Here is a 25,953-nt window from a genome sequence, read left to right as displayed (position 1 = left end):
ATTAGGCATCATAATCTTTGTTAATGTTAATTAAAATACAATTGATCATTGTTCAAAGTGCATTCACTGATGTTAACAAATACAACATTTGATTTAAAAATGCATTACTATATATGTTGAAATTAACAATAAATAAGATTAATAAATGTAAAAGTATTGTCCATTTTTAGTTCGTGTTAATGTTAACAAATGGAACCGTATTGTAAAGCATTACCACTTAAATAACTAAGTAAAATGACGTTTTTATTATTATTTACAGTTATATGTGTAATTTTACAGATCTGCAAATGTGGAGAAACAAGCAATTTTCCATAAAAGAGCAGTTATTAAACACGCGGCACCAAAGCGCTGTCCACATTGCATATTTGCATTTCACTTCATTTCAAACTACAGTAGCCTGGAGAGTCCTAAAAGGTTGGCTTTCGCGTTTTCTATTTACCTCACACTCGTATCACATTTCATGTGATTGTTGAAGGGCGGACGGAGTGCAATGTTTAGCTATGGGGTAAATTCGGTCAAATATGTGTGCTGTATGCGACCGAGTGGTGACATATTTGCCCATTAATCTCCATTTAAATTACTTTACCACTTGAGGCACCGCTAAACTCATAAATTATTTTCATGTCTTATTTTCAGTTAATTTTATGTAGCTAGCACAGAGCTAACTATCATGGACATGAACGGAGATTTTTAAAAATACAAACAAGTGTGGGGTTGCTCTGTTTCGCTTTGGATCTGATAGTTTTCGCCTCGTTATTCGGCAGCATTTGATCTTGGACATCTACAGAGGCCTGGAAATGGATCCAGCGGGTTTGCGTGAGAGTCCCGCGGGTTATGGAGAACCTTTAGTGGAGGAAAAGAGTGGAGAAGAATCTGTTGGAGACCAAACAGAGGACGTGAACGATGATGGCAGAGAGGCTGATGGGGAATCCGAGAAAACAGAAATAGAAACGGAAAATAAAGACTCCTACAGATCTATATGCGAAGAGGAAAAAAAGACGCATGGAAAACGACCTGAGGAGAAACTAGATCCCAGAATCCTGGTAAACAGATATGCAGTCATCACACTGGAGTACAGAGTTATTTAGAAAACACTGTTCAGTGTTTCCCACAGGATTTTGTGAGACTGTGGTGGGTGGACCTGGGACCCTTAAAGGGGTACGGGGTGCATGCTGCCCCGTAAGTAAATTTTGTACTTTTTAAAATTAAATGCATCAATCCGGTGCACTTTGAGAGCAAAATTAAGAGGCTAGATCTATGAAGAACTTTGTGCTCTTTTAAGCAATTTTGTGTTCTAGTAGTAATTTAATCATAAACACATTGCTTGTATAGATATGAATGGTGATGGCACGGCAAAAAAAAAAAAAAAAAAAAAAGTCACACCCACAAAGCATAAACGAGACGGAGTTTAACGCAGTTCACAAAAGGTCAAAACACAAAATCGACTAGAGCATACATTGGAGCCAAGGCTTGACATTAAGCATTGTCATGTGCTTGCCCTCCGGACAAGTAAATTGGAGGACATTTAAGTTACATGCTCAAGTAACAAGTCAAAGTTTGTTGTATATTTTTGTAAAATTATGAACGATGCCCAACCTAATAGTGTACCTATGCAACCAACTCAAGTTTCTGCGAAAGAAATGTAAACTGCACTGGGTAGGGGAGGAGGCTATCGTCATATTGTAATTATTTGTTTTATGTTTGGTAGTCAAATAAAGAAAAGCCTCCATTGCCACCATTAAAAGCAGGGATGCTCACACTTCTCATGGAATGAGATCTACTTTTTCATCATGTTATTGCAGCAAGATCTACCATGTACAGTATAGGCTATACATTATCACAATACCAAAATGTCAATAGTCTGTAGTGAAATTTGGCGATTCTCAATACAAGCTTCAATACCAAGTTTCAAGTTTATTTTATTTATAAAGCACATTTAAAAAAACGGTCGTTGGCCAAAGTGCTGTACAGTAAAATATATAGAAACAAAAACACACACAAGAAAATCGACAATTTGAACATAAAAACATAAAACACATACAAAAATACCACAACAGGTAATAAAACGAACTAATTTGTTAATTATGGAAGAATGGTTTCAAGTTGTTTAGTTATTCAAGACTAGTAAACAGTCAGTAATAAAATAACAATAAAAAACAGCAATAGAACAAAAAATAAAAATTAAGAGCTTTACATTTTTTTTTTTTTTTACAGCAGTAGGCTATCAAGTATTCAAGTAAACATTCAGAATGAAACGCAACATAAAACAACTACTGGTCTTCACTGTATGATTATAATACATTAATACTTTTTAAAGCTACTAAAGTTACCCAGTCAAGAGCAGTGAGTGTTTTCTCGTTTTCTTGTTATGGTTGTTTGATTATTATAATGACACACTAGACGGCAGCACGTCTATTAGCTTACATTTATACTTACAAGTCTGACATTTGAATACAAATCCTCTTTTTTTCTCCACTGTTTACGTTCACTTTAGACATCACTTTGTGTTTACATGAATACCTCACCAAGACGGGCATATTGGCAAAATTTTGAAATGTATTTGATCGTTCAGGTGCGCTTTAGCGCAAGCATTTTAGGAACACGCGTGCATGTTCAGCGCACACACATATGCCGCCTGTCAATCAAATCGGTTGCAGCTAATTATAAGATTACGCACTCTGGATTACTGATTGACTTGGAGTGAGTGATGCTTTGCCGAAGCAACGGTGCAAAACACAACGTTAGAGATTGTGGAGGTGAGGGCGTGGCCGAGCGCCTGTCTGGGGAGAGAGAAAGCAGTAAGGACATCCACCTGAGATGAACTCCATGTTCACAGTGAGAGTCATGGGAGATAAAAGATGGGCCAGTCCACCGAAAGGGAGAGCCCAGCTGAGAGGCTGCATGCGTGTTGGCTGCTGCCGTTGTTTTTTTATATTAAAGCACCTTGAGTTTGTGTGCGTGTGAAGCTGTACCGTTGCGGTGTAAAGCGAACAAGTTTTTGAGTTTAATAAATGTCATTCCTGTGTGGGAATCACCGTCTTCCACTTCCCCCTTTTGATCCAAATACGAACATCTGTTACAGAGATATTTTGTGTTATTTTGAGAAGTGTAAAAATATTTTCGGTTCATTATGAAACTGTGGCGGGACAAATTAGAGTGTGGCAGGCCACCACAGTCTAGATAATTAATGGGAAACACTACTTTTGATCTTAAACATAACTCTCCATCCATCCATTTTTTTGCAATTGCCAATGTTAATGTTGAGAGTTATTATAAAGTTGTACGAAATGTGTTGATCAAGAGATTAATAGTGATAAAGCTGGATTTAAATCTCATTAACTCTCTAGATTCACCCCTACTTTGGATTGAACCAACAACCTTGATGTTAGCAGCCCAGTTGATTTACCATTAGGTGACTACTGCCATCTGTTTTTGTATCTAGGAGGAACTAGAGCATCTAAATGAGGCTAGCGAGGAGATCAACAAGTTGGAACTGGAGCTGCAAGTAAGTGAAAGTTCAGAATGCTTTTTTCCAAAAGGACATTGGGGTTAGCTCATATACTGTAGAATGCCTCAACTCAACTAATGGCCTTTTTCATGTAACTCAAGCAGAACAAATTGCTCTGTAAAGGGTTTGGAAAACCAGTCTTGTGTAAATTGATACATTAAATTCAGTGAGACACTTTACGTTAGAATGTGTTGAGAAATTTGTAATGCTCGTGTTTCATGAAAGAGCCCCTAAGTGAATGCTTACTATTTTAATATGGTTCCATGTAATTTACAAGACACTTTTTCATTAGTCTGCTACAGTAATGATTAAATAGGATTAGGGCTGAGTTTTGATACATATTTCCTGATTTGATTGAGTTTCACAAGCTCTTGTTTCGATTCAGATTTCTATTCGATTCAATATCAATTCATATGGTTATATTTCATTTATAATTTCCAATTTACTTACATATGAAAGCAATTATCTCCCACCTAATACTGGTAATTATACAGTGGACCTTCTAACAAGGTACATTATAAAAATATAAATGTTACAAATTATAAATATATTTTTTCATTTTTGTCACATTTTAGCTTTTTAAAAATGTACGAATACTTGCATTCTAGGGATGTCCTGATACCGAGCTCACATACTTATGCTCCGATACCAAAAACCGATACCGTCAGATTTACGAATGTCATTACGTAAACATTCAGCGCGCAAATTAAAATCACGTCATGTCATAGTGAGATTATTTAACAGCAAAAGCTGCGATTTAATGTGATAAATATATAGTTTGCACGAGCAGCGTTTTAAATGTGAGTGCTTGTGAAAGTGTGGAGCCGGTGTTATGGGTTAACTGGGGATGTGCGCGTGAATAATTTTACTTGTGTAAACTCGTAATGATACCAACATTTTCTATAATGTGCAAATTGTCTTTTCTTTGCTCCTTGACAATTCACATTAAACATCTGCTGAAAAGGCAAGTAAAATTATTCACGTGCACATGTGTAACACCGGTGTTGTGCAGGCATAAAGACACAAACTGCTCATACCATTGAGAGATCCTTGGCTCATACATGGGAAACGCTATTATGAGCATCGCATGCTCTGTTTGTAGCAGATGACCGCAAACAGAGCGCTAATTCACTTTAGTGCGAATCAAATAAAGACTACATATTTATTTATTTAAATAGTAGCCTTTTGCGGTTTAATAATCATTTGAGTCACGTAGCGACCTGGATTGGGAAGCTGCAATCATTACGTCAGAGCACCTTGGTCAAAACAACACAGAAACACTTCAAAATAAAAGCTCGACCAAAATAAAAGCTCAGTTTAAATGAAAAAAAGTATGACAGAAATTGATCACTTCTGTATAATTATGTAATATTCACCATTATACTACTACTACTACTAATAATAATAAATCAATAGTAATTGTATTATATTCAAGTAGTATCTCACATTTGTGATGCTCTTATGCAGCACTTTATTTGACAAAAAATAACTCCAGTGTTGTATTTAGGATTGTGCTGTGATTCTCTGTATGAAATCACTTAATTTGATAAATAACACTATCATGTTGAAAATGTATTGTTATACTTTTATTTGATACTATTATACTATATACAAGAATTTATTTACATTGATTATTTACATTGATTTGTAGAACACGTTTTAAATTGGTACCATCTCTTTAAGAAAACCGGCAGTTTTGTCAGAGCGTCTGTAAATGAGCGCATATTAACTTGAATGGCTTCTTCAACTCATCCATGCTATTTGTGATTACAATTTTATATATATATATATATATATGTATATGTTGGTTTTGATCAACAATAGAGTCTATGCACGGTCACTTCCGCATTTTGCCTCAGGGGGCACACTTCTGCCGCAGCACTGGAAACTATTTCTTTCTACGCTGATAAATGCTGTCGAGATGACTCTGGGGAAAATTACTTTTCACACGTGTTATTTGCACAAGTTTCTGCGGATGACAATGGACAATATCCATTGTGCATTGAGACACGGAGCTGTTGTTCCATCCAGTAAAAGGAAGAAGGGATTTAACAACGTGTATTTTAAGTTATTGACCACGATAAGGGTGAATTCACAAGCCATAGACCAGCACTAGCTTAGCAAGGTCCCTGTCCCTGTTTCCGACTGTATTACATGTAATTATTTTGATTTATTGTGCTAGATAAAGTATAGCCCTGTGATATTATAAATTAATGTAATATGACAATTGATGATATTCCAGATTCACAGCAAATGCTGGAGTGAACGATCATATATTTCTTAACATAGTGACTTTAACCATACAATTTGTTTAATGGTGGTCAATATCAGTTTATTGTATTCTATTTATGCAGTATAATATAATTTTCACTTTCAGTATAATTAAAAATTGTGTCCCATTTCTGAGAGATTTGTCATGTGCGTGTGCATTGGTCTGCCAAACTGAAGAGAACACTGATGGACGAATGCTTATGAGAAGTGAACATTTTATTATCCTTTTTACTTTTATTTGCAAAAAAAAGGACATTTAACAGTGATGCAGTAATTTGACACAATAGCCTAAATATAGATTCAATTGTGTGTTAACACTTTACAATAAGATTCCATTCGTTAACATGCATTAATGTATTGGGATCATGATCAAACAATTAACAATATATTTTTACAGTATTTATTAATCTTTGTCAATATTAGTTAATATAAATTGAAATGTTCATTGTTTGTTCATGTTAACTTTTGATTTTTAATTAACATGAATTTAGATTAATAAATGCAGTCAAAGTATGCATTGTTAATTCATGTTAACTAATGTTGTTAACTATTGTTAACAAATAACCTTATTGTAAAGTGTTACCAATTGTGTTATTGCATCATTACTTTTATTGTAGAGAGTTGCGCATATAGTAAAATGTCGATCTTGGGATTTCAGAATCAGTATCGAGATTGTTGAAATGAAGATCGCATTGCATCGGAAAATCAATATTTTTACCTATTCCCAAATGGGATTATAATATAAGTAATCCCAGTTGTCGGGTTGACCCTACTTGGAATCAAACCTACAACATTTCTCTGACTCTCTTACATTTGCAACCACCATTTCATACAATTCTGATTAAAAAAACAACCTTTGCAGCCAGACACCTTCTACCATAATTACATTCACCTTATCATCTGGATGGCCCACAAGATTAACAATGCTCTGAAAGTGCCAAAGTCACTCCTGCATGAACATGACCTGCTTGATCCAGAGGCTTTCAGTAGTATTAAGCTGTCAAAAATTAAACATGTGATTTCCATTGTTATTGTCAGGAGGTTCGAGCCAGCCACAGGAGGATTATGAGTGAATCTGTGCTTAAACTCAAGACAATGAATTCAGAACTGGGGTCCTGTATCAAAAAGGCCAGGCCTTATTATGAGGCACGAAGGAAAGCAAAAGAGGTATGCAAGCACTTACTCACTGTTTAGTATTGAGGAAGACAGTTGTAGAAAACAACTTTTTGTTTATTTTTTTTTAATGCAGTTGTCAGTGTTGCTTACACCAAAAATAAATCTTTGGCTGAACTTCATTCAATCTTGGACTGTGGTTCCACGTGTTTGAAATGAGTTTTCTTAACTTAGAATTACAATGTAATCTCAACACAAACACTTTGTGTAGAATTACCAAGTTGAATTGGGTAAACCCAACAAATTTAGATGTGTCAGTGTAACATTATGTACTAACTAGTGAAAGTGAATGTTAGCATGCTAAATAAATGCTGGTTGGAAGCACTATGAAGTATAGTTTAGTAACTATCCTATGGTTAGCACAGCAATTGCTCAACGAAGTGAGCAATCAGTTTCATGTGTGACATCTACCTGTCCTCATTGTTAGCTCAAGCTCCACTCTTCACCATAATAGTAACCCCCAAAACTCCAACATAACAGAAACTCTTCTAAATCGCAACATAAAACATTAAACACTAACAAGTATTCCCCTTTATATTCATCTTGCACAAAAACACATAAAATAACATTTCATTTTAACATTTACTCTCCCTACCGAGTCCCATGCAAAGCATGCTGGAAAATGCAAATACCAGCCCCAGTTTCATCAATGCAACATCAACACCTCAAAATGTATTCATGAAGTCCCAACTTAAATGGATTAAGTAAACTTCCATTTTAAAAATTAAATGGAAATCAAGTTGTGACAAACTGTTGTAGAATTGTGTTGCTTTAGGTATTTTAATTAAGGTTTTTTTTTTTTTTTTTGAGTGTACTGGGCACTTCAGGCCATATCAAGTGTAACATCTTGTGCGTTTTTAAGTTTTATAGCTTTTTTTCCCCGTTTATATTACAGTTTAATATAATTTCATGTTTTTTGATTGGTTACAACCTCCTTAGGCCCAGCAGGAGACCCAGAAAGCAGCGCTCAGCTTTGAGAGAGCGGCCTCCATGCACTTAGCTGCTCGGGAGATGGTCCATGTGGCTGAACAAGGCCTCACTGCAGTCAAGACGCTGGATCCAACCTGGCAAGAGATGCTGAATCATGCCACATCAAAGGTATGCCACTTTCCCTCCAGCACCTCTTAGCTTCCTGTTCAAAGGTAATTCACTGCACTCTGCACATCAAACACTCCAACCTTAAACCTTAGAGCATTCCCACATCCAAGTATGCATACTTTTCACTACTAGTATGCAGAAAGTAGTGGGATAAATGAATATACAGTATTTATTGTTCATTGTTCATACACATTTTTTTTTTCCCAAGAGTGTTTATGCCTTGAAATTACAGTATGTACCGGCACTAGTTGTACAAACCAACACACATTTGACCTTATGCATATTAAATTGAATCACAAGTGCATCAACACCATATATAACTTAAAAGAGGTACAAAGAGTACTGTTTCCTGGTGAAAATATTTTCATATTGATGTACATACACTGAGTGTATTTTGGACACACACATGTACATATTGCTCTAAGCAATTATGCAGGTGACTGTTATCGTGATGTCCAGGTGAACGAGGCAGAAGAGGAGCGCTTGAAGAGTGAACATGAGCACATGCGTGTCACTCAGCAGTGCCAGGAGGCCGAGGCTCACATGCAGCAGCTGCTAAAGTCTCTGAAGAGAGCCATCATAAAGTCCAAGCCTTACTTTGAGCTCAAGGCTCAATTCAATGACACTCTAGAGGTTTGTTAAATGTTCTTTTTAGTTATCAGTACTGTAGTGTTGATGTAGGAAGATAAAACCACTTCTACTGAGCTTGACCTTTAAACGAAAGGGTTAGGTCACCCAAAAGTGAAAATTCAGTCATTATTTGCTCACAATTACGTTGTTCTGTGCAAAAAATGTTTATGATGTTTTTCCATACAATGAAAGTAAATGGTGACAGATGCTAAAAAAGATTAAAAAAAAAAAAAAAAGCACCATAAGATATAATCAGTTCGACTTGTGCACTATATTCCAAGTCTTTTAAAGTCTTTATTAAGAAATTCGTTAATTGAAAATCTTCCCCTCCGCCATAGCTCTAAAATCACATTCGGAACTTAATGAATGGTTACAACACAAAGAACCAGTGTCGTTTGGCAACCATCAAAACAATACATCTTGCATCATATTACTTCAAATATGACTATACGTTGTAGGGCTAGGTATTGATACAGATTTCCCAATTCGATATTGATTCATATGGGTATATTTTAGTTATAATGTCCCTTTTGCTTGCATATAAAATAAATTATCTCCAAGCTAATGCTGTTAATTATACAGGGGACCTTCTAACTAAATACAATATGAAAATAATAATTAGGGCCCAAGCACTGAAAATGCACCCTCTTGAAAATGGGCATGTAAGGAGGGGCTCTGTAGCACCCACATTTTCACCTACAGTCACCAAAATTGGAATGTACAGTTGAAGACAGAAGTTTACATACACCTTAGCCAAATACATGTAAACTCAGTTTTTCACAATTCCTGACATTTAATCGTAGAAAACATTCCCTGTCTTAGGTCATTTAGGATCACTATTTAAAAATGTGAAATGTCAGAATAATAGAGAGAATGATTTATTTCAGTTTTTATTTCTTTCATCATATTCCCAGTGGGTCAGATGTTTACATACACTTTGTTAGTATTTGGTAGCATTGCCTTTAAATTGTTTAACTTGGGTCAAACGTTTTGGGTAGCCTTCCACAAGCTTCTCACAATAAGTTGCTGGAATTTTGGCCCATTCCTCCAGACAGTGCTGGTGTGACTGAGTCAGGTTTGTAGGCCTCCTTGCTCACACACGCTTTTTCAGTTCTGGCCACAAATTTTCTATCGGATTGAGGTCAGGGCTTTGTGATGGCCACTCCAATACCTTGACTTTGTTGTCCTTAAGCCATTTTGCCACAACTTTGGAGGGATGCTTGGGGTCATTGTCCATTTGGAAGACTCATTTGCGACCGAGCTTTAACTTCCTGGCTGATGTCTTGAGATGTTGCTTAAATATATCCACATAATATTCCTTCCTCATGATGCCATCTATTTTGTGAAGTGCACCAGTACCTCCTGCAGCAAAGCACCCCCATAACATGATGCTGCAACCCCCATGTTTCACGGTTGGGATGGTGTTCTTTGGCCTGCAAGTCTCACCCTTTTTCCTACAGACATAATGATGGTCATTATGGCCAAACAGTAAAAATTTTGTTTCAATAGACCAGAGCACATTTCTCCAAAAACTAAGATCTTTGTCCCCATGTGTGCTTGAAAACTGTAGTCTGTATGTTTTATGCTGGTTTTGGAGCAGTGGCTTCTTCCTTGCTGAGCAGCCTTTCAGGTTATGTCGATATAGGACTCGTTTTACTGTAGATATAAATACTTGTCTACTTGTTTCCTCCAGCATCTTCACAAGGTCCTTTGCTGTTGTCCTAGGATTGATTTGCACTTTTCGCACCAAAGTACGTTCATTTCTAGGAGACAGAATCTGTCTCCTTCCGGAGCGGTATGATGGCTGCGTGGTCCCATGGTGTTTATACTTGAGTACTATTGTTTGTATAGATGAACGTGGTACCTTCAGGCATTTGGAAATTATGAACCAGACTTATGGAGGACCAAAAATTTTTTTGGAGGTCTTGGCTGATTTCTTTTGATTTTCCCATGATATCAAGCAAAGGGGCACTGAGTTTGAAGATAGGCCTTAAAATACATCCACAGGTACACCTCCAATTCAATACACCTCTTATCAGAAGCTAATTGGCGAAAGGCTTGACATCATTTTCTGGAAAATGCTTAAAGGCACAGTTAACTTGGTGTATGTAAACTTCTGACCCACTGGAATTGTGATATAGTCATTTAAAGTTAAACTATCTGTCTGTAAACAAGTGTTGGAAAAATGACTTGTGTCATGCACAAAGTAGATGTTCAAAACGACTTGCCAAACTATAGTTTGCTAATATTAAACCTGTGGAGTGGTTAAAAAATTAGTTTTAATGACTTCAGCCTAAGTGTATGTAAACTTCTGACTTCAACTGTATACAGTGGTGGCCAAAAATATTGTCACCCTTGGCAAATATGAGCAAAGTAGGCTGTGAAAAAAAATCTGCATTGTTTATCCTTTTTGATCTTTCATTAAAAAAAATCACAAAAATCTAACCTTCAGTTGAAGTAAAACAATCCAAACAGGGGAAATATCTCATTATTAAATAAATATTTTTGTCCAAAACACATTGGCCATAATTATCGGCACCCTATAAACCTCTCTTTGCCGAGATAACAGCTCTGAGTCTTCTCTTATAATGCCTAATGAGGTTGGAGAACACCTGGCAAGGGATCTGAGACCATTTCTCCATACAGAATCTCTAACGATCCTTCAAATTCAGAGGTCCATGTTGGGGGACTCTCCTCTTCAGTTCACTCCACAAATTTTCTATGGGGTCCAGGTCAGGGGACTGGGATGGCCATGGAAGAACCTTGATTTTGTGGTCAGTGAACAATTTTTGTGTTGATTTTGATGTTTGTTTTGGATCATTGTCCTGCTGGAAGATCCAACCAGGGCCCATTGTAAGCTTTCTGGCAGAGGCAGCCAGGTTTTGATTTTTTTTATCTGTTGGTATTTGATAGTCCATGATGCCATGTATCCGAACAAGATGTCCAGGACCTCTGGCAGAAAAACAGCTCCACATCATTAATGATCCAGCACCATATTTAACCGTGGGCATTGGGTGGTACTTATCTCTGTGTGCGCAAAACCCATCTCTGGTGTTTGCTGCCAAAATGCTCTTTTTTTTTTTGTTTCATCTGACCATAGAATCTGGTCCCATTTGAAGTTCTAGTTGTGTCTGGCAAAATGAAGATGCTTGAGTTTGTTGTTGGATGAGAGCAGAGGCTTTTTTTCTTGAAACCCTCCCAAACAATTGTGGTGATGTAGGTGATAGACTTTCTGACCCCAAGACCCAACAAATTTTTGCAATTCTCCAGCTGTGATCCTTGGAGATTCTTTGGCCACTTGAACCATCCTCCTCACTATGCGTGGAGACAATATAGACACGTCCTTTTCCAGGCCGATTCTTAAGATCTTCAGTTGATTGAACTTTTTAATTATTGCCCTGATGATGGAAATGGGCATTTTCAATGCTTTAGCTATTTTCTTATAGCCACTTCCCATTTTGTAAAGCTCAACAACCTTTTGCCGCACATCAGAACTACAGGTGCATCTCAATAAATTAGAATGTCGTGGAAAAGTTCATTTATTTCAGTAATTCAACTCAAATTGTGAAACTCGTGTATTAAATAAATTCAATGCACACAGACTGAAGTAGTTTAAGTCTTTGGTTCTTTTAATTGTGATGATTTTGGCTCACATTTAACAAAAACCCACCAATTCACTATCTCAAAAAATTAGAATATGGTGACATGCCAATCAGCTAATCAACTCAAAACACCTGCAAAGGTTTCCTGAGCCTTCAAAATGGTCTCTCAGTTTGGTTCACTAGGCTACACAATCATGGGGAAGACTGCTGATCTGACAGTTGTCCAGAAGACAATCATTGACACCCTTCACAAGGAGGGTAAGCCACAAACATTCATTGCCAAAGAAGCTGGCTGTTCACAGAGTGCTGTATCCAAGCATGTTAACAGAAAGTTGAGTGGAAGGAAAAAGTGTGGAAGAAAAAGATGCACAACCAACCAAGAGAACCGCAGCCTTATGATTGTCAAGCAAAATCGATTCAAGAATTTGGGTGAACTTCACAAGGAATGGACTGAGGTCGGGGTCAAGGCATCAAGAGCCACCACACACAGACGTGTCAAGGAATTTGGCTACAGTTGTCGTATTCCTCTTGTTAAGCCACTCCTGAACCACAGACAACGTCAGAGGCGTCTTACCTGGGCTAAGGAGAAGAAGAACTGGACTGTTGCCCAGTGGTCCAAAGTCCTCTTTTCAGATGAGAGCAAGTTTTGTATTTAATTTGGAAACCAAGGTCCTAGAGTCTGGAGGAAGGGTGGAGAAGCTCATACCCCAAGTTGCTTGAAGTCCAGTGTTAAGTTTCCACAGTCTGTGATGATTTGGGGTGCAATGTCATCTGCTGGTGTTGGTTCATTGTGTTTTTTGAAAACCAAAGTCACTGCACCCGTTTACCAAGACATTTTGGAGCACTTCATGCTTCCTTCTGCTGACCAGCTTTTTAAAGATGCTGATTTCATTTTCCAGCAGGATTTGGCACCTGCCCACACTGCCAAAAGCACCAAAAGTTGGTTAAATGACCATGATGTTGGTGTGCTTGACTGGCCAGCAAACTCACCAGACCTGAACCCCATAGAAAATCTATGGGGTATTGTCAAGAGGAAAATGAGAAACAAGAGACCAAAAAATGCAGATGAGCTGAAGGCCACTGTCAAAGAAACCTGGGCATCCATACCACCTCAGCAGTGCCACAAACTGATCACCTCCATGCCATGCCGAATTGAGGCAGTAATTAAAGCAAAAGGAGCCCCTACCAAGTATTGAGTACATATACAGTAAATGAACATACTTTCCAGAAGGCCAACAATTCACTAAAAATGTTTTTTTTATTGGTCTTATGGTGTATTCTAATTTTTTGAGATAGTGAATTGGTGGGTTTTTGTTAAATGTGAGCCAAAATCATCACAATTAAAAGAACCAAAGACTTAAACTACTTCAGTATGTGTGCATTGAATTTATTTAATACACGAGTTTCACAATTTGAGTTGAATTACTGAAATAAATGAACTTTTCCATGACATTCTAATTTATTGAGATGCACCTGTATATTCTTTAGTCTAACCCACTGTGATTGGTGATTAAGGGAATTTGGCCTGTGTGTTACCTCATATTTATACCCTTGTGAAACAGGAAGTCATGGCTGAACAATTTCATGTGCCTTGTTACCCAGGTGCACTAAAACGTAAAATATGAATGGCAATATACTTATAAGAATTTCTAGGGGTGCCAGTAATTGTGGCCAACATGTTTTGGAGAAAAATATTTATTTAATAATGAGATATTTCTCCTCTTTCAATTGTTTTACTTCAATTAAATGTTAGATTTTTGTGAAATTTTTGAATGAAAGTTCAAAAGGATAAACGATGCAGATTTTTTTTCACAGCCTTTGCTCATATTTACCAAAGGTGCCAATATTTTTGGCCACCACTGTAGTTCTCATCAAGCCGAACAACTTCATACTCAAGTCATTAGCTCCGCCCAACAGGAAGTCAGCCATTTTGGACTTTCTGAAAATCGCAGGCTCTGAACTTTTAAATACTCCTCATAGGGGATTAATGTGACTGGCACCAAATTTGTGCAACATCATGCCAAGAAATTGAAGATGCTAAATTGCGAACAGATTTTTTATATTTGAACGGTGTCACCATGGCGAAGCAATACATTTATGGCTAAAAATGGAAAACAGGAAGTGCCTTATATCTTCTGTGTGCATTGTTTGATTTTGATGAAAATTCAGCTGTATATATGGTAATGGGGGCTGATCACATTTATGCAGCTATTATGGGTCACGGTCATAGCGCCAGCAACTGGCAGCAGGAAGTATTGCACTTTTAACAGACTCTGAAATAGCCCTCTTGAGTTTACATGAATTGCTTCAATATTCTTTAGAATAATGTCAAGACACTGCTGATGTAAAATTGTAAAGGAATATTTGATATCTTAAAATACTGTTGCCATGGCAACGCATTATTCTTTTTTTTCGTATATTTGGGTGTTTGAGGCACTTGGCACACTTACAATTTCATGAAATTTGACACGAACATCAGAGTTGTTGGCCATTAGGCCTGTGCAAAAGTTAACACATGGGTGTGGGGGGGGGGCTCTATAGCGCCACCTTATGACTGAAGTGGTGGGGTCAGTTTCACCTACAGTCAGCAGACTTAGAACATATATCGTTCTCATCAAACCGGACAACTTTCAAAATTACAGTCATTAGCTCCGCCCAACAGGAAGTCGGCCATTTTGGATTGAGTTTGGAAATGAGTTCGGATTTTTTTGGAAATTGCAGGCCCTGAACTTATAAATACTCCTCCTAGGGGATTCATGTGACTCTCACCAAATTTAGGCAACATTATGCCAAGACATTGAAGATGCTAAATTGTGAACAGATTTTTGATATATCGATCGGTGTTGCCATGGCGAGGCATTAAATTAATGGCGTAAAATGGGAAAAATTAAGTGTCTCATATCTTCTGTGTGCAATATGTGATTTAGATGTATTTTTAGTCTTGGGGGATAATCACATGGATGTGACTATTTTGGGTCATTGTCATAGTGCCACCACTTGGCAGCTCTTACAAAAGACTTTAAAATAGTCCTCTTATATATACCCAAATTGCTTAAGAATTGTTTAGAATAATGTCAGATGCCAAATGCATGTGTCCACATTGCATTGTTTTCTGAAAGCCACCGGGTGGAAATGGACCCATGGTGCTTTGGCCCATCATCGCTGCTTGCAGCTATATTTAATATTTAATATTAATTAAAATTAATATTATTAGTTTTTCATAATTTTGATCACATTTCAGCTTTTTAAAAATGAACAAATCATTGTTTTCAATCATTAAATATGATATTATATTTTGTTACATGTTTATTGTTTAATTGCAAAATTTGTACTGTTTACAAGTATTTACATTGATTTGTTGAACGTGCTAAAAACGGCTTTGTCTCTTTAAGGAATCCCAGCATTTCTGTAAACAGCGTCTGTAAATGAGCGCATATTAATAGGAGAGACTCGAATGGCTTTATCTCATCTGTGCTATGCCTGATTAGAATTCAGTGTTTTTGATCAACAACTGAAAGGGTATTAAAAGAGATCATTGGCAAAACGGTTGCATGGATCACGTCTTTGGAGACACATTACATGGTACATCTTTTACTCTCAACACGCAGTGAAAGGATCTCGCTGCTGAATACTCCACCACTATACTACACAATTCCTTCACTGGTGAGTGAAATCTGAACATTTACCAGCCAGTTGCCAAATATTCATATATCTTTAGTCGCATAAATTTGGTTGCAAACGCGAGTGATTTCCCCTCATTATGTAGTGGGTTACACATAGATTAAAAGAACATTCTTGGGATTTAAGAATCTATATATCGAGATCGTTCAAATGAAGATCGTGATGCATTTTTACCCACCCCTGATGCGTTGTATGGGCTACCTTTACAGTACTTTTATGGTCATTTTCTGTCCTTTTTGGAGTCTGTCAATTTCCATCCCATTTACTTTCATTGTATTGTGTAAAAGAGCAGCGTGAACATCTGCTTTCATGTTCCATGGAAGAAATACAATCATATGGGTTTGGAAAGACATGTTGGTGAGTAAATTCTGAATTAAAATTTTTGGGTGAACTAACAATTAAGATTATGTAAGAAGATATATAAAAATCTGGATATTTAAAATGATCAACAAAGTCACCAATTGCTTTGCTCAAACAATTAGTTGAAGTGTTCTAGTTGAACATATTCAAAAAAAAAAAAATGTTTTTGCAGGAGCACAAGTCAAAGATTTTAGAGTTAGAGGAGCATATTTCCAAAGCCAAGGTAAACTACTCCAGCACTCTGCGCCAACTGGAGCAAATCAGCGAGGAGATTCACGCCCAGAGAGAGCAGGATCAACCAAAGGATAAATCAAACAAAACATATGGTGGGCGGAGCCCTCCAGTAGGAGCAGAGACAAACAGCAGCACAGAGACTGAAGGTGGAGCCTCTGGAGACTACAGACCAAGTGACTGGGTAGATGGTAAAGAGGGTGTGGCTAATGCCATGGAGTGGGTGGAGAGACATCGAATCTCCAAGTGGGGGGAGATGGAAACCGCTGAGATGAAGAGATCTGATTCGAACTCCCTTTCCAGTGTCAGCTTGCAGACCATCATCTCAGATCTTGGAAAGTGTGACTCAGTTGAACATCTGGGTCATTTAAGTAGTGATGTTAGTCTTTCAGGGGAAGAGGGGGAGGGTACGGGGGGAGTAAGGCAAACAAATGTAGACATTTTAGAAGAGTTTCTCAAACAGCACAACAGAAGTGTCAGTTTGTGAGTACATACATCAGTTCTGTCCATTTAATTTTTTTGTTTTGACGCTTTACTTACACGAAGACCTTTGTTGATTTAATGACTGACAGAAGTCTTATTATTATTATTATTATTATTTATTGTTGAAATTTATTTTTATCAATACTTGAAAGTTGAAAACCGAGTAGACCAGAATAGAATGAAATGTATATATTTTTTAAAACCAAGTACCCAACCCTCACATAAGGTTATCGCATTTGGGTATTTCAGATCAAGTGGACAAAGACTGACAATGATAAGGCAAGTAATCTCTGCTATCACTTTTTTGTCTAATCAACATATCACACAATCCCATTTCATCCTAACAAGAACCAAGTTTTTCTATGCAAATGTATAAAACAGTGTCTCATATGCTGACTCTTTATTATAGTCTCTATAGCTGACTTAATAATAATAATAATGCAAGGTAATTTCGCTCTGTACTCATCAGATTTTTCAAACTGCATGTGAACTTACTGACACAATCATACTCTCTGAAGGAATAATGCTGCCTATGATTAGCTAATGCAGTTGTCTAAATATATACTATTATTTTTCTCTCTCTTTATTTTAATTTAAAATCAATTTACTTTTGAAAATATTTATGCCTTTTTTCTTATGCTGACTTTGAAATAGTGTTTCACGACAAGTGCTTTGGCTGGATACCTTAACCCAATACTACCATATATTTTCAAAAACATGCTTAAATTCGTAAAAAGTTTAGGGTCACTTATTCTTTATTTTTTTTCTCCACATTTTAGAATAATAGTAAAGTCATCACAACTATGGAATAATAGAAATGGAAATATGGGAATTGTGTTGTAACTAAAAAAATTCAAAATAAATCAAAACTTTGTTATATTTTAGCATCTTCAGTGTAGTCACACTTTGCCTAGATTTTGCAGAAATGTACTATTGGCATTTTCTCAACCAACCTCTTGAGGTATCAGCCTTGGATGCTTTTTAAACAGTACTGAAGGAGTTCCCATCTATATGCTGGGCACTTAGTGGCTGCTTTTCTTAATTATTCGGCCCAAGTCATCCATTTCAAAAACTTTATTTTTTTTAAATAAAATTTTAGTTTTGTAATTAAATAAAATAATATGTTAGCACAATTATATTTTTGTCTACAAAACTAATTTCAAACATTTAAGCATACGCCTTCAGATCAAAAGGTTTTTAAGATCATGGGAAACATTTCAGGCAAGTGACCCCAAACTTTTGAACGGTAGTGTATATGCATGCATAAGGCATGCTTTTATGCTTGTCTAGTTATTTTAACTGCACTCACGCCTTTTTTTTTTTTAAACTTTATTATAACAAAAATACTGATTTTATGCAGTTGGAGAAATTAAGCACTGAATGATTTTAGTTCTCAGTGCAGGGTTTGTAAAATGCCTGCCACAAACATTTGATGTTTTGCTATTAAGGACAATCAATAGTTTTCAGAATGTATTTTTCTTTTACATTGTGTCTCAAACTTTTTTACCTTTGTTTTCACAGCATTTTTTCCATCTGATGGAAAAGTGTATTTAGTGAGTTTACACGTCTTTGCTACTGTAAACATCAGTGTGAGAGAATTGGATGCCCATTATTATTTTTCTTAACTAGTGTTCTGTATGAAGATGTGCACAGTGGTAACATATGCAATATTAGATTCATATGACTTTGTGGATTTTTATTTTCTTTTTTTAACTAAATTTAAGGCACGTCAGTACTGAGACATGAAAGTCACATGGTAGGAATGTACTTATATCTTTACATGTGTGATGTAATTAGATATACACTCATTGAGCACTTTATTAGGAACACTATGGTCCTAATAAAGTGCCAGACGTGGTCTCCTGCAGTTGTAGCCCATCCGCCTCAAGGTTCTATGTGTTGTGCATTCTGAGATGCTATTCTGCCCACTACAATTGTACAGAGTGGTTATCTGAGTTGCGGTAGCCTTTCTGTCAGCTCGAACCAGTCTGGCCATTCTCTGTTGACCTCTCACATCAATAAGGGTTTTCTGTCCATAGAACTGCCACTCACTGGATGATTTTTGGCACTATTCTGAGTAAACTCTAAAGACTGTTGTGTGTGACAATTCCAGTAGATCAACAGTTACAGAAATACTCAGACCAGCCTGTTTGGCACCAACAATCATGCCATGATCAAAATCACAGAGATCAAATTTTTTCCCCATTCTGATGGTTGATGTGAACATTAACTGAAGCTCCTGACCCATATCTGAATGTTTTTATGCATTGCATTGCTGCCACACGATTGGCTGATTAAATAATCGCATGAATAAGGTGGTGTACAGGTGTTCCTAATAAAGTCCTCAGTGAGTGTATATAAAATTTTACCTTCATAATAGTCACGAAGTTGAAGTTTTATTTTCAGTGTAATATAGGCCAGGGTAACAAATTTTAAGTTTTCTGTTCTTATTATTGAAAAATAAGTATATTTAAAGATGCACATCATGTTGTCTTTTAGAGAAATCTAAAAATAAAAGTAGTTGGTGTTGCAGCTCCATTGTGTTTGAGTTGAAACCTGACTTGACACAAAAAGTACCAAATATTCCTTCCCTGTTTTTCATCATCCAGGCTAATCTTAAAAATAAAAACAAATAACCAGGCTAAAGGCACTGACCCATTCCTCAGTGTTATTCAGATGCTGTGAACTAGAATAAGGGCGACATCTGCAGTGATGTCTTACGTGATGTGAATATACTGCCACCTGAAGGTGAGCACACTCTCCTCTGATATGAAAATGAAGCCCCATCATATGACTGAAATAAGACACTTTGACTGTAATTTATTCCCTCTGTAGTCATCTCTCTGGTCTTTCTCTGGCATCCTGTCAGCATTTGCATTTTACACTGCATTTGCTACCTTCCAGAGGTATTTGGATGTCAAAATAGAAAAAGCAAGAAACAAAGAGCTGTTGTAATATTTTCTTCTTTGGCCTGTTCTTTCTGCAGTTTCACTATAACTAAAGTCTTTTTTCCAGGTTATTTGGATTGTGGCATTTTTAATAATAATTACAGGGTCCCACAGTCATGGAAAACCTGGAAATATGAGGCAACTTCAAATTTGTGATCTCCAGGCTTGGAAAAGTCATGGCAATTAGGCAAATCTTAAAGGGATAGTTCACACAAAAATGAAAATTATCTCATCATTTACTCACCCTCATCCATCCTAGATGTGTATGACTTTCTTTTTTCTGCTGAATATTTCAGCTGTGTTGGTCCTCACAATGCAAGTGAATGGTGACCAGACCTTTCAGGCTTCAGAAGTTACATAAATGCAGCACAAACGTCATCCATATGACTCAAGTGGTTAAATCCATGTCTTCAGAAGAGATTTGATAGGTGTGAGTGTCAAACAGATCAATATTTAAGTCCTTGTAAATTTCCACTTTCACTTTTTCACATTCTGAAAGTGAGAGTGGAGATTTATAGTAAAAAAGGATTTACATTTTGATCAGTTTCTTACCTAAAGTGATTGGATAGCTTCAGAAGACATATATTAAACCACTGGAGTCGTACAGATTACTTTTATGCTACCTTTATGTGATTTTTGGAATTTCAAAGGTCTGGCCACCATTTACTTGCATTGAAAGGACCTACAGATTAGCTGGATCGCAGCCTGCAATGGCTATCCATTTTGTTTTACCACAAGGATGTTAACACATCCCACAAATATCAGATATTTATTTTATTGATTTTATCAAGAAAGAGCATGAAGTTTATACAGAATCGTAGAGAATTAGAACATTTTAACAATAACCTAGAATACAAATAACTGAGAGCACATGAACGTCGCTTGAAAATGGACTCTTCGAAAGAACTCATCTCTTCTCAATTATTAAAGAGCAAAGTATAAATAAATGACTGTGCCCATAACGAACAGCTCAGAGGAGAAGACAATCCTGGAGGAATGGAAAGCTACTCTAAAATTAATATGAATGTAGGTGCATTTGTGTGTATGTACATATATATGCTGTCTGTAAAGTACTTTATAAAGTTTTACTTTAAAGTTTATTATATTATTATTGTCATTATTTAGTAAGACGAAAGGAGCTAATAAGGACATTTTTTTTTATTGCACATTGCATAAACAGAACATTAGCACGGCATAAGAAAATTACAGAAACAAGACAACAAAGAAAATCAAGAGAAATAAATTCTCAGGCAGAAATAAATAAGGTCATGATATTTTAGAAATGTGTCATTCTCGCCATTATTAAATTTAAGTTGAGTTAGTTCAACCTAAAAAAATAAATAAAAATGAAAATAATCTGGGCAAAGAATCAAGACTTTTTTTCCCCCTATAAAATATTTACAGTGTGTTCAAGTGCATATTTATTACTTGAATATATATATATATATATATATATATATATATATATATATATATATATATATATATATCAATGATAGTATTAACTTACAGTTTATAAATGGAGACAAATAAGAACTCAAATCCTGCCAAAGGGATTGCAGCCTACATGTTTACACAAAATAAATGATGCAGACTTTCTTTTTCCATTTTACAGAAAACACATAAGTTGGATACATCAGCAAATGTAGCAATTAGACAAATTGTTGGATAGATATTATGCAATATCTTAAAATGTTAAAGGCACAGAAGATCACTCGTGATGCAAAGATTAAATGACGTAGGCTGCGTTCTCTCTGTTACGTCACAAGTAGCCTAAGTGAGATTGAGGAGGGAGTGAAAAAAGGAAAGGAAGGAAGGAGGAAGGATGAGCCTGCCGAGCTCTAGTGTAGATAATGTATCTGTGTAGCCTGTGATTTACACCTGCGATGATCTAATGCAAAGCAATACAAACAGTTATCTAAAAGCCATAAACCTGTCCCGTTATGTGATGCACAGACGCTTTATTTGCACTATCAAAGCGACATCAAGATCATATTTGTGGAGAATATACTTGAACACTCATTGAACGGATATTGTGTTTCCTTTCTTCGGGTCGGGACTGGTGGAGCTTGCATCGGGCCTTCGTGAGTAAATCACTTTTTAACTGATGCCTGCGCGTTTTTGAGAGTCGTTTGTGTGTATTTTTATGAAAGGCGTTGATTTGTTTATTATTTGATGGAGTGTTCCCGTGATTTCACGAAATTCTGGAGAAATACGGTTTTCACTGGACACAAAACTTCGTTACCAGTGTACTTATAGGTCGATCTAACTCGAGTTGGAGCAGTTCGCGCTTCGAATCGCGAATCTTCGTATTAATTTCGAATTCTTTGGAAGCTTCGAATCTTTCAGGATGCGACGGGCGACATTGAAAACTTTGGCTGAGTTTGCATTTGCATACTAGCCTACTACTCATACTATTTCTGCAATAGACACATATGGCAGAAGAAGTATGAGTAGGATGCCATTTCGATCTCAGCCTTTCTGTCCTGTTCGCTGGCGTTACATGAAGCCATGTTAATGTGGAAGCTTCTGGGAAGCATCCCCTCCTGAGAATATAGTAATTTTAGATTTAGATTTGATTATTTTTTTTATATAGGTTATGTATAGTAATGCTATATGTTATTGAGCGCTATTTAAAAATAAAACATCGCTGCTTTTTGTTGTTTTAGGGGCCCAACGAAAGTCCTTGTCCATGGTGCTGAAAATGTTTCCACAAATGGGACTGTAACCTCTCAAAGTAACGTTTAGCTGAGATCAACAAGGCATTTCCGTCCACAGAACTGCTACTCATTGGATGTTTTTTTGTTTTTGGCACCATTCAGAGTAAATTCTAGAGACTGTTGTGCGTGAAAATCCCAGGAGATCAGCAGTTACAGAAATACTCAAACCAGCCCGTCTGGCACCAACAATCATGCCACGATCCAAATCACTGAGATCACATTGTTTTCCCCATTCTGATGGTTGAAAACATGAACTGAAGCTCCTGACCCGTTTCTGCATGATTTAAGCACTGCACTGCTGCCACACGATTGGCTGATTAGATAATCGCATGGATGATTGTTGGTGCCAGACGGGCTGGTTTGAGTATTTATGTAACTGCTGATCTCCTGGGATTTTCACGCACAACAGTCTCTAGAATTTACTCAGAATGGTGCCAAAAACAAAAAACATCCAGTGAGCAGCAGTTCTGTGGACTGAAATGCCTTGTTGATGAGAGGTCAACAGAGAATGGCTAGACTTGTTCAAACTGACAGTCTGCGGTAACTCAGAGAAGAAAAGCATCTTAGAATGCTATTCTGAGATGCAGGTTGGTGCTGGGGGCCGAGGGGGACCTACACAATATTAGGCAGGTGGTTTCAATGTTGTGGCTGATCGGTGTGTATGTGTGTATGTATATATATATATATATATATATATATATATATACTTTTTCAGTAAAACATTACATAAACTAATCATTTTTAGTGCACCATATTCCTCCTATGTGCATGTTTGGATTACTGTAATCTCTGAACTCAGGATTTTGAAGTGTCCTGCTTTGCTGCCATACTGGAGTTAATGAGGTGGAGTGCTGTAGAGATGTGTTTAAAGTTTAACTGATCCCTCTGATCCACAACTCACTGAATCATCTCCTGTCTCTGTCCCCCAACTGTAAGACATGGAGTGCTTTAAGTCCCCAAGCTTTCCTCCTGTCACTCTGTGTCACTTTCTATTCTTTTTTGTCATCTATCTATCTATCTATCTATCTATCTATCTATCTATCTGTCTGTCTGTCTGTCTGTCATCTATCTGTCTGTCTGTCTATCTATCTATGTGTATTCAAACTCAAAGCACAAGTCAATATTGATGAAAACTCTCACTGTATAATGCTATGATTTCCTGAACTGTGCTTATGTTTGTATTGCATGCTCTTGTTTGGCCCACCCTGGATGTGCTTTCCACTGTAAGAGTGGTTGAAAGAAAGCTCATAAAATCTTTACAGTGCAGGGATGGCAGCTGCCTCCATGTTCTATGAGTCCTCCTCCACAACTGTGTGTGGTGTAATTACATGAGACAGCCAGTTATTGTTAGTATGTTTAACACATCTGAATACCAGCAAGATCACATCATGCCACAAGCAGTTTTAACTGATTTGAAATAAGGATAAATTCTGACCTGCTGAAATGAAGCATATTATTGGTAATTTCTAATGTCTCTTTCTCTCTCTCTCTCTCTCTCTCTCTCTCTCTCTCATTCTTGTTCAGATGCAGTAATGGAGCAGCTATTATTTCTTGTAATTTTCTACTTCCTTCCTACTCTCATCTTGTCTATACATAATTCAACGACTGGAGGTAATGTGCATGTCTCTATCTCTCTCTGTCTCTCTCTCTGTGTGTGTGTGTGTGTGTGTGTGTGTGTGTGTGTGTGTGTGGACAGTGTTTGGGTCTGTGTATGTTGGATATAACATCACAGAAGGAGGTTCCACAATATCCCCTTCCTATTGTCTAAAGTGGTCCACATCAATTGTTTTGTGAGAATGGAGGGCAGATTGTTTCAGTACTGTAAGCTGACTTTCAAATAATGTTCTGCTCTCAGTCCTCTTGCGATCGTGTTTCTGGTAATACTATAGAGGAAAAATGGATTGTAATCCCAGTACTCCCTTTTTATTGCAAAAGTAATATGTAGCCTGTACATGTTTTAAATGATACTCTGTATATGTATATATATATATATATATATATATATATATATATTAGTACTGTGCAAAAGTTTAAGGCACTTGTGAAAAATTTTGCATAGTGAGGATGTCTTCAAAAATAATGCCATAAATAGTTTTCATTTATCAGTTAACGTCATACAAAGTCCAGTAAACATAAAAAAGCTACATCAATATTCGGTGTGACAGCCTTTGCTTTTAAAACAGCCCCAATTCTCCTAGGTACACCTGGACACAGTTATTCTTGGTTATTGGCAGATAGGATGTACCAAGCTTGGAGAATTCACCACAGTTCTTTTATCTATTTAGGCAGTCTCAATTGCTTCTGTCACTTCATGTAATCCCAGACTGACTCGATGTTCAGTGGGGGGCTCTGTGGGGGCCATACCATCTGTTGCAGGGCTCCCTGTTCTTCTATTCTAATCTTTTCTATTTGCAAAAGTAATGTTTGGGAGTCTAACATTTATATTTCTTATTGACACACTAAAGCTGAAAATACCATCTTAAGACAAATGTTTTTGTGAAACATCTTAAGTGCCTAAAACCTTTGCACAGTACTGTGTGTGTGTGTGTGTGTGTGTGTGTGTATATATATATATATATATAAACCTTGGACACAATTTCCACGCAGAAATTGCTAGTGAATTTAACAGACCATATTTTCAAGTAAAGACTCAATTCTTAATACTTTAATTAGAACTTCTCAAGTAGAGTTTACTTTGCAATACACGGTTTCAAGTAAATTTTACTCACTTTTTGTTTGTACATTTTACTCAATATAGCACTGAATTAACCCATGCTTTTAAAAGTGAGCTGGCATTTTAATGCTTTTTAAAACGCATTTAATCATGTACCACATGACACATGGAAGCCTTCCACAGGGAAGCTTAATGTATGCTTTGTAGTCTATTAGACAAAATCACCTTGCATTATTGGTGATAAAAACAAAATTCAGAGCTGCGCATACAGCGCTCAACACTTGGTGCTTAACACACGATAATGGTAACAATCAACAGATAAGTTTTTTAAATAATGAACAGATAATTTTGAGTAGAAAATGAACTTCAGACTTCACAAAACAAGTTACCAAACTCAACATCAAAAACAACAATACAACTGGTTTAAATCAACTTGCAAACAATGGAACTATGCAAGCTCATCAATTATTCAAACTCAGGATACAAAATTAATATTTATTTAATGCAAATTTAGAATGCCAGGAACATAACCTGGAATTTTTGTGTTTTTAAGCTTTAAAGAGATTACACATTT

The 25,953-nt window shown here is 36.6% G+C and overlaps 2 protein-coding genes across 9 annotated transcripts in view; both read left to right on the top strand.

The window, feature by feature from the left end:
* Nucleotides 1-350: 350 nt before the first annotated feature.
* Nucleotides 351-21,085, top strand: LOC127421983 (SH3 domain-binding protein 5-like). Of its 4 annotated transcripts, none has more exons than XM_051665264.1 (8): nt 355-1,043; nt 3,443-3,505; nt 6,818-6,946; nt 7,892-8,050; nt 8,510-8,683; nt 16,496-17,037; nt 17,287-17,316; nt 18,559-21,085. In XM_051665264.1, the coding sequence occupies exons 1-8, from the start codon at nt 798-800 to the stop codon at nt 18,572-18,574; spliced, it is 1,359 nt and encodes a 452-aa protein (XP_051521224.1). In that variant the 5' UTR covers nt 355-797; the 3' UTR covers nt 18,575-21,085. The 4 variants fall into 4 exon arrangements, with proteins under 4 accessions (XP_051521223.1, XP_051521224.1, XP_051521226.1 ...); XM_051665266.1 differs by having other exon boundaries at nt 365-1,043; nt 16,496-16,933; XM_051665263.1 differs by having other exon boundaries at nt 351-1,043; nt 17,287-21,085.
* The window catches only part of LOC127421982 (gamma-aminobutyric acid type B receptor subunit 1-like), a 71,225-nt gene continuing 62,231 nt past the window's right edge, over nt 16,960-25,953 (top strand). For 2 of the 5 annotated variants that reach the window (XM_051665258.1, XM_051665262.1), the window contains exons 1-2: nt 21,224-22,069; nt 24,230-24,316. In XM_051665258.1, the coding sequence (XP_051521218.1) occupies nt 24,238-24,316 (79 nt within the window). In that variant the 5' untranslated portion in view covers nt 21,224-22,069; nt 24,230-24,237. The other 3 variants (XM_051665261.1, XM_051665260.1, XM_051665259.1) reach the window with 3 other exon arrangements.

This window comes from Myxocyprinus asiaticus, chromosome 31 (assembly GCF_019703515.2).
Source record: "Myxocyprinus asiaticus isolate MX2 ecotype Aquarium Trade chromosome 31, UBuf_Myxa_2, whole genome shotgun sequence".
Taxonomy (NCBI): domain Eukaryota; kingdom Metazoa; phylum Chordata; class Actinopteri; order Cypriniformes; family Catostomidae; genus Myxocyprinus; species Myxocyprinus asiaticus.
Note: the sequence above shows the minus strand (reverse complement) of the source record. Positions and strands in the feature narration are given on the sequence as shown.

Coding starts and splice junctions, on each gene's coding strand:
- LOC127421983 (XM_051665263.1), top strand. CDS start 798: ATGGATCCAGCGGGTTTGCGTGAGAGTCCCGCGGGTTATGGAGAACCT. Junction 3,506..6,817: donor AGTTGGAACTGGAGCTGCAA/GTAAGTGAAAGT, acceptor TGTTATTGTCAG/GAGGTTCGAGCCAGCCACAG. Junction 8,051..8,509: donor TGAATCATGCCACATCAAAG/GTATGCCACTTT, acceptor CGTGATGTCCAG/GTGAACGAGGCAGAAGAGGA.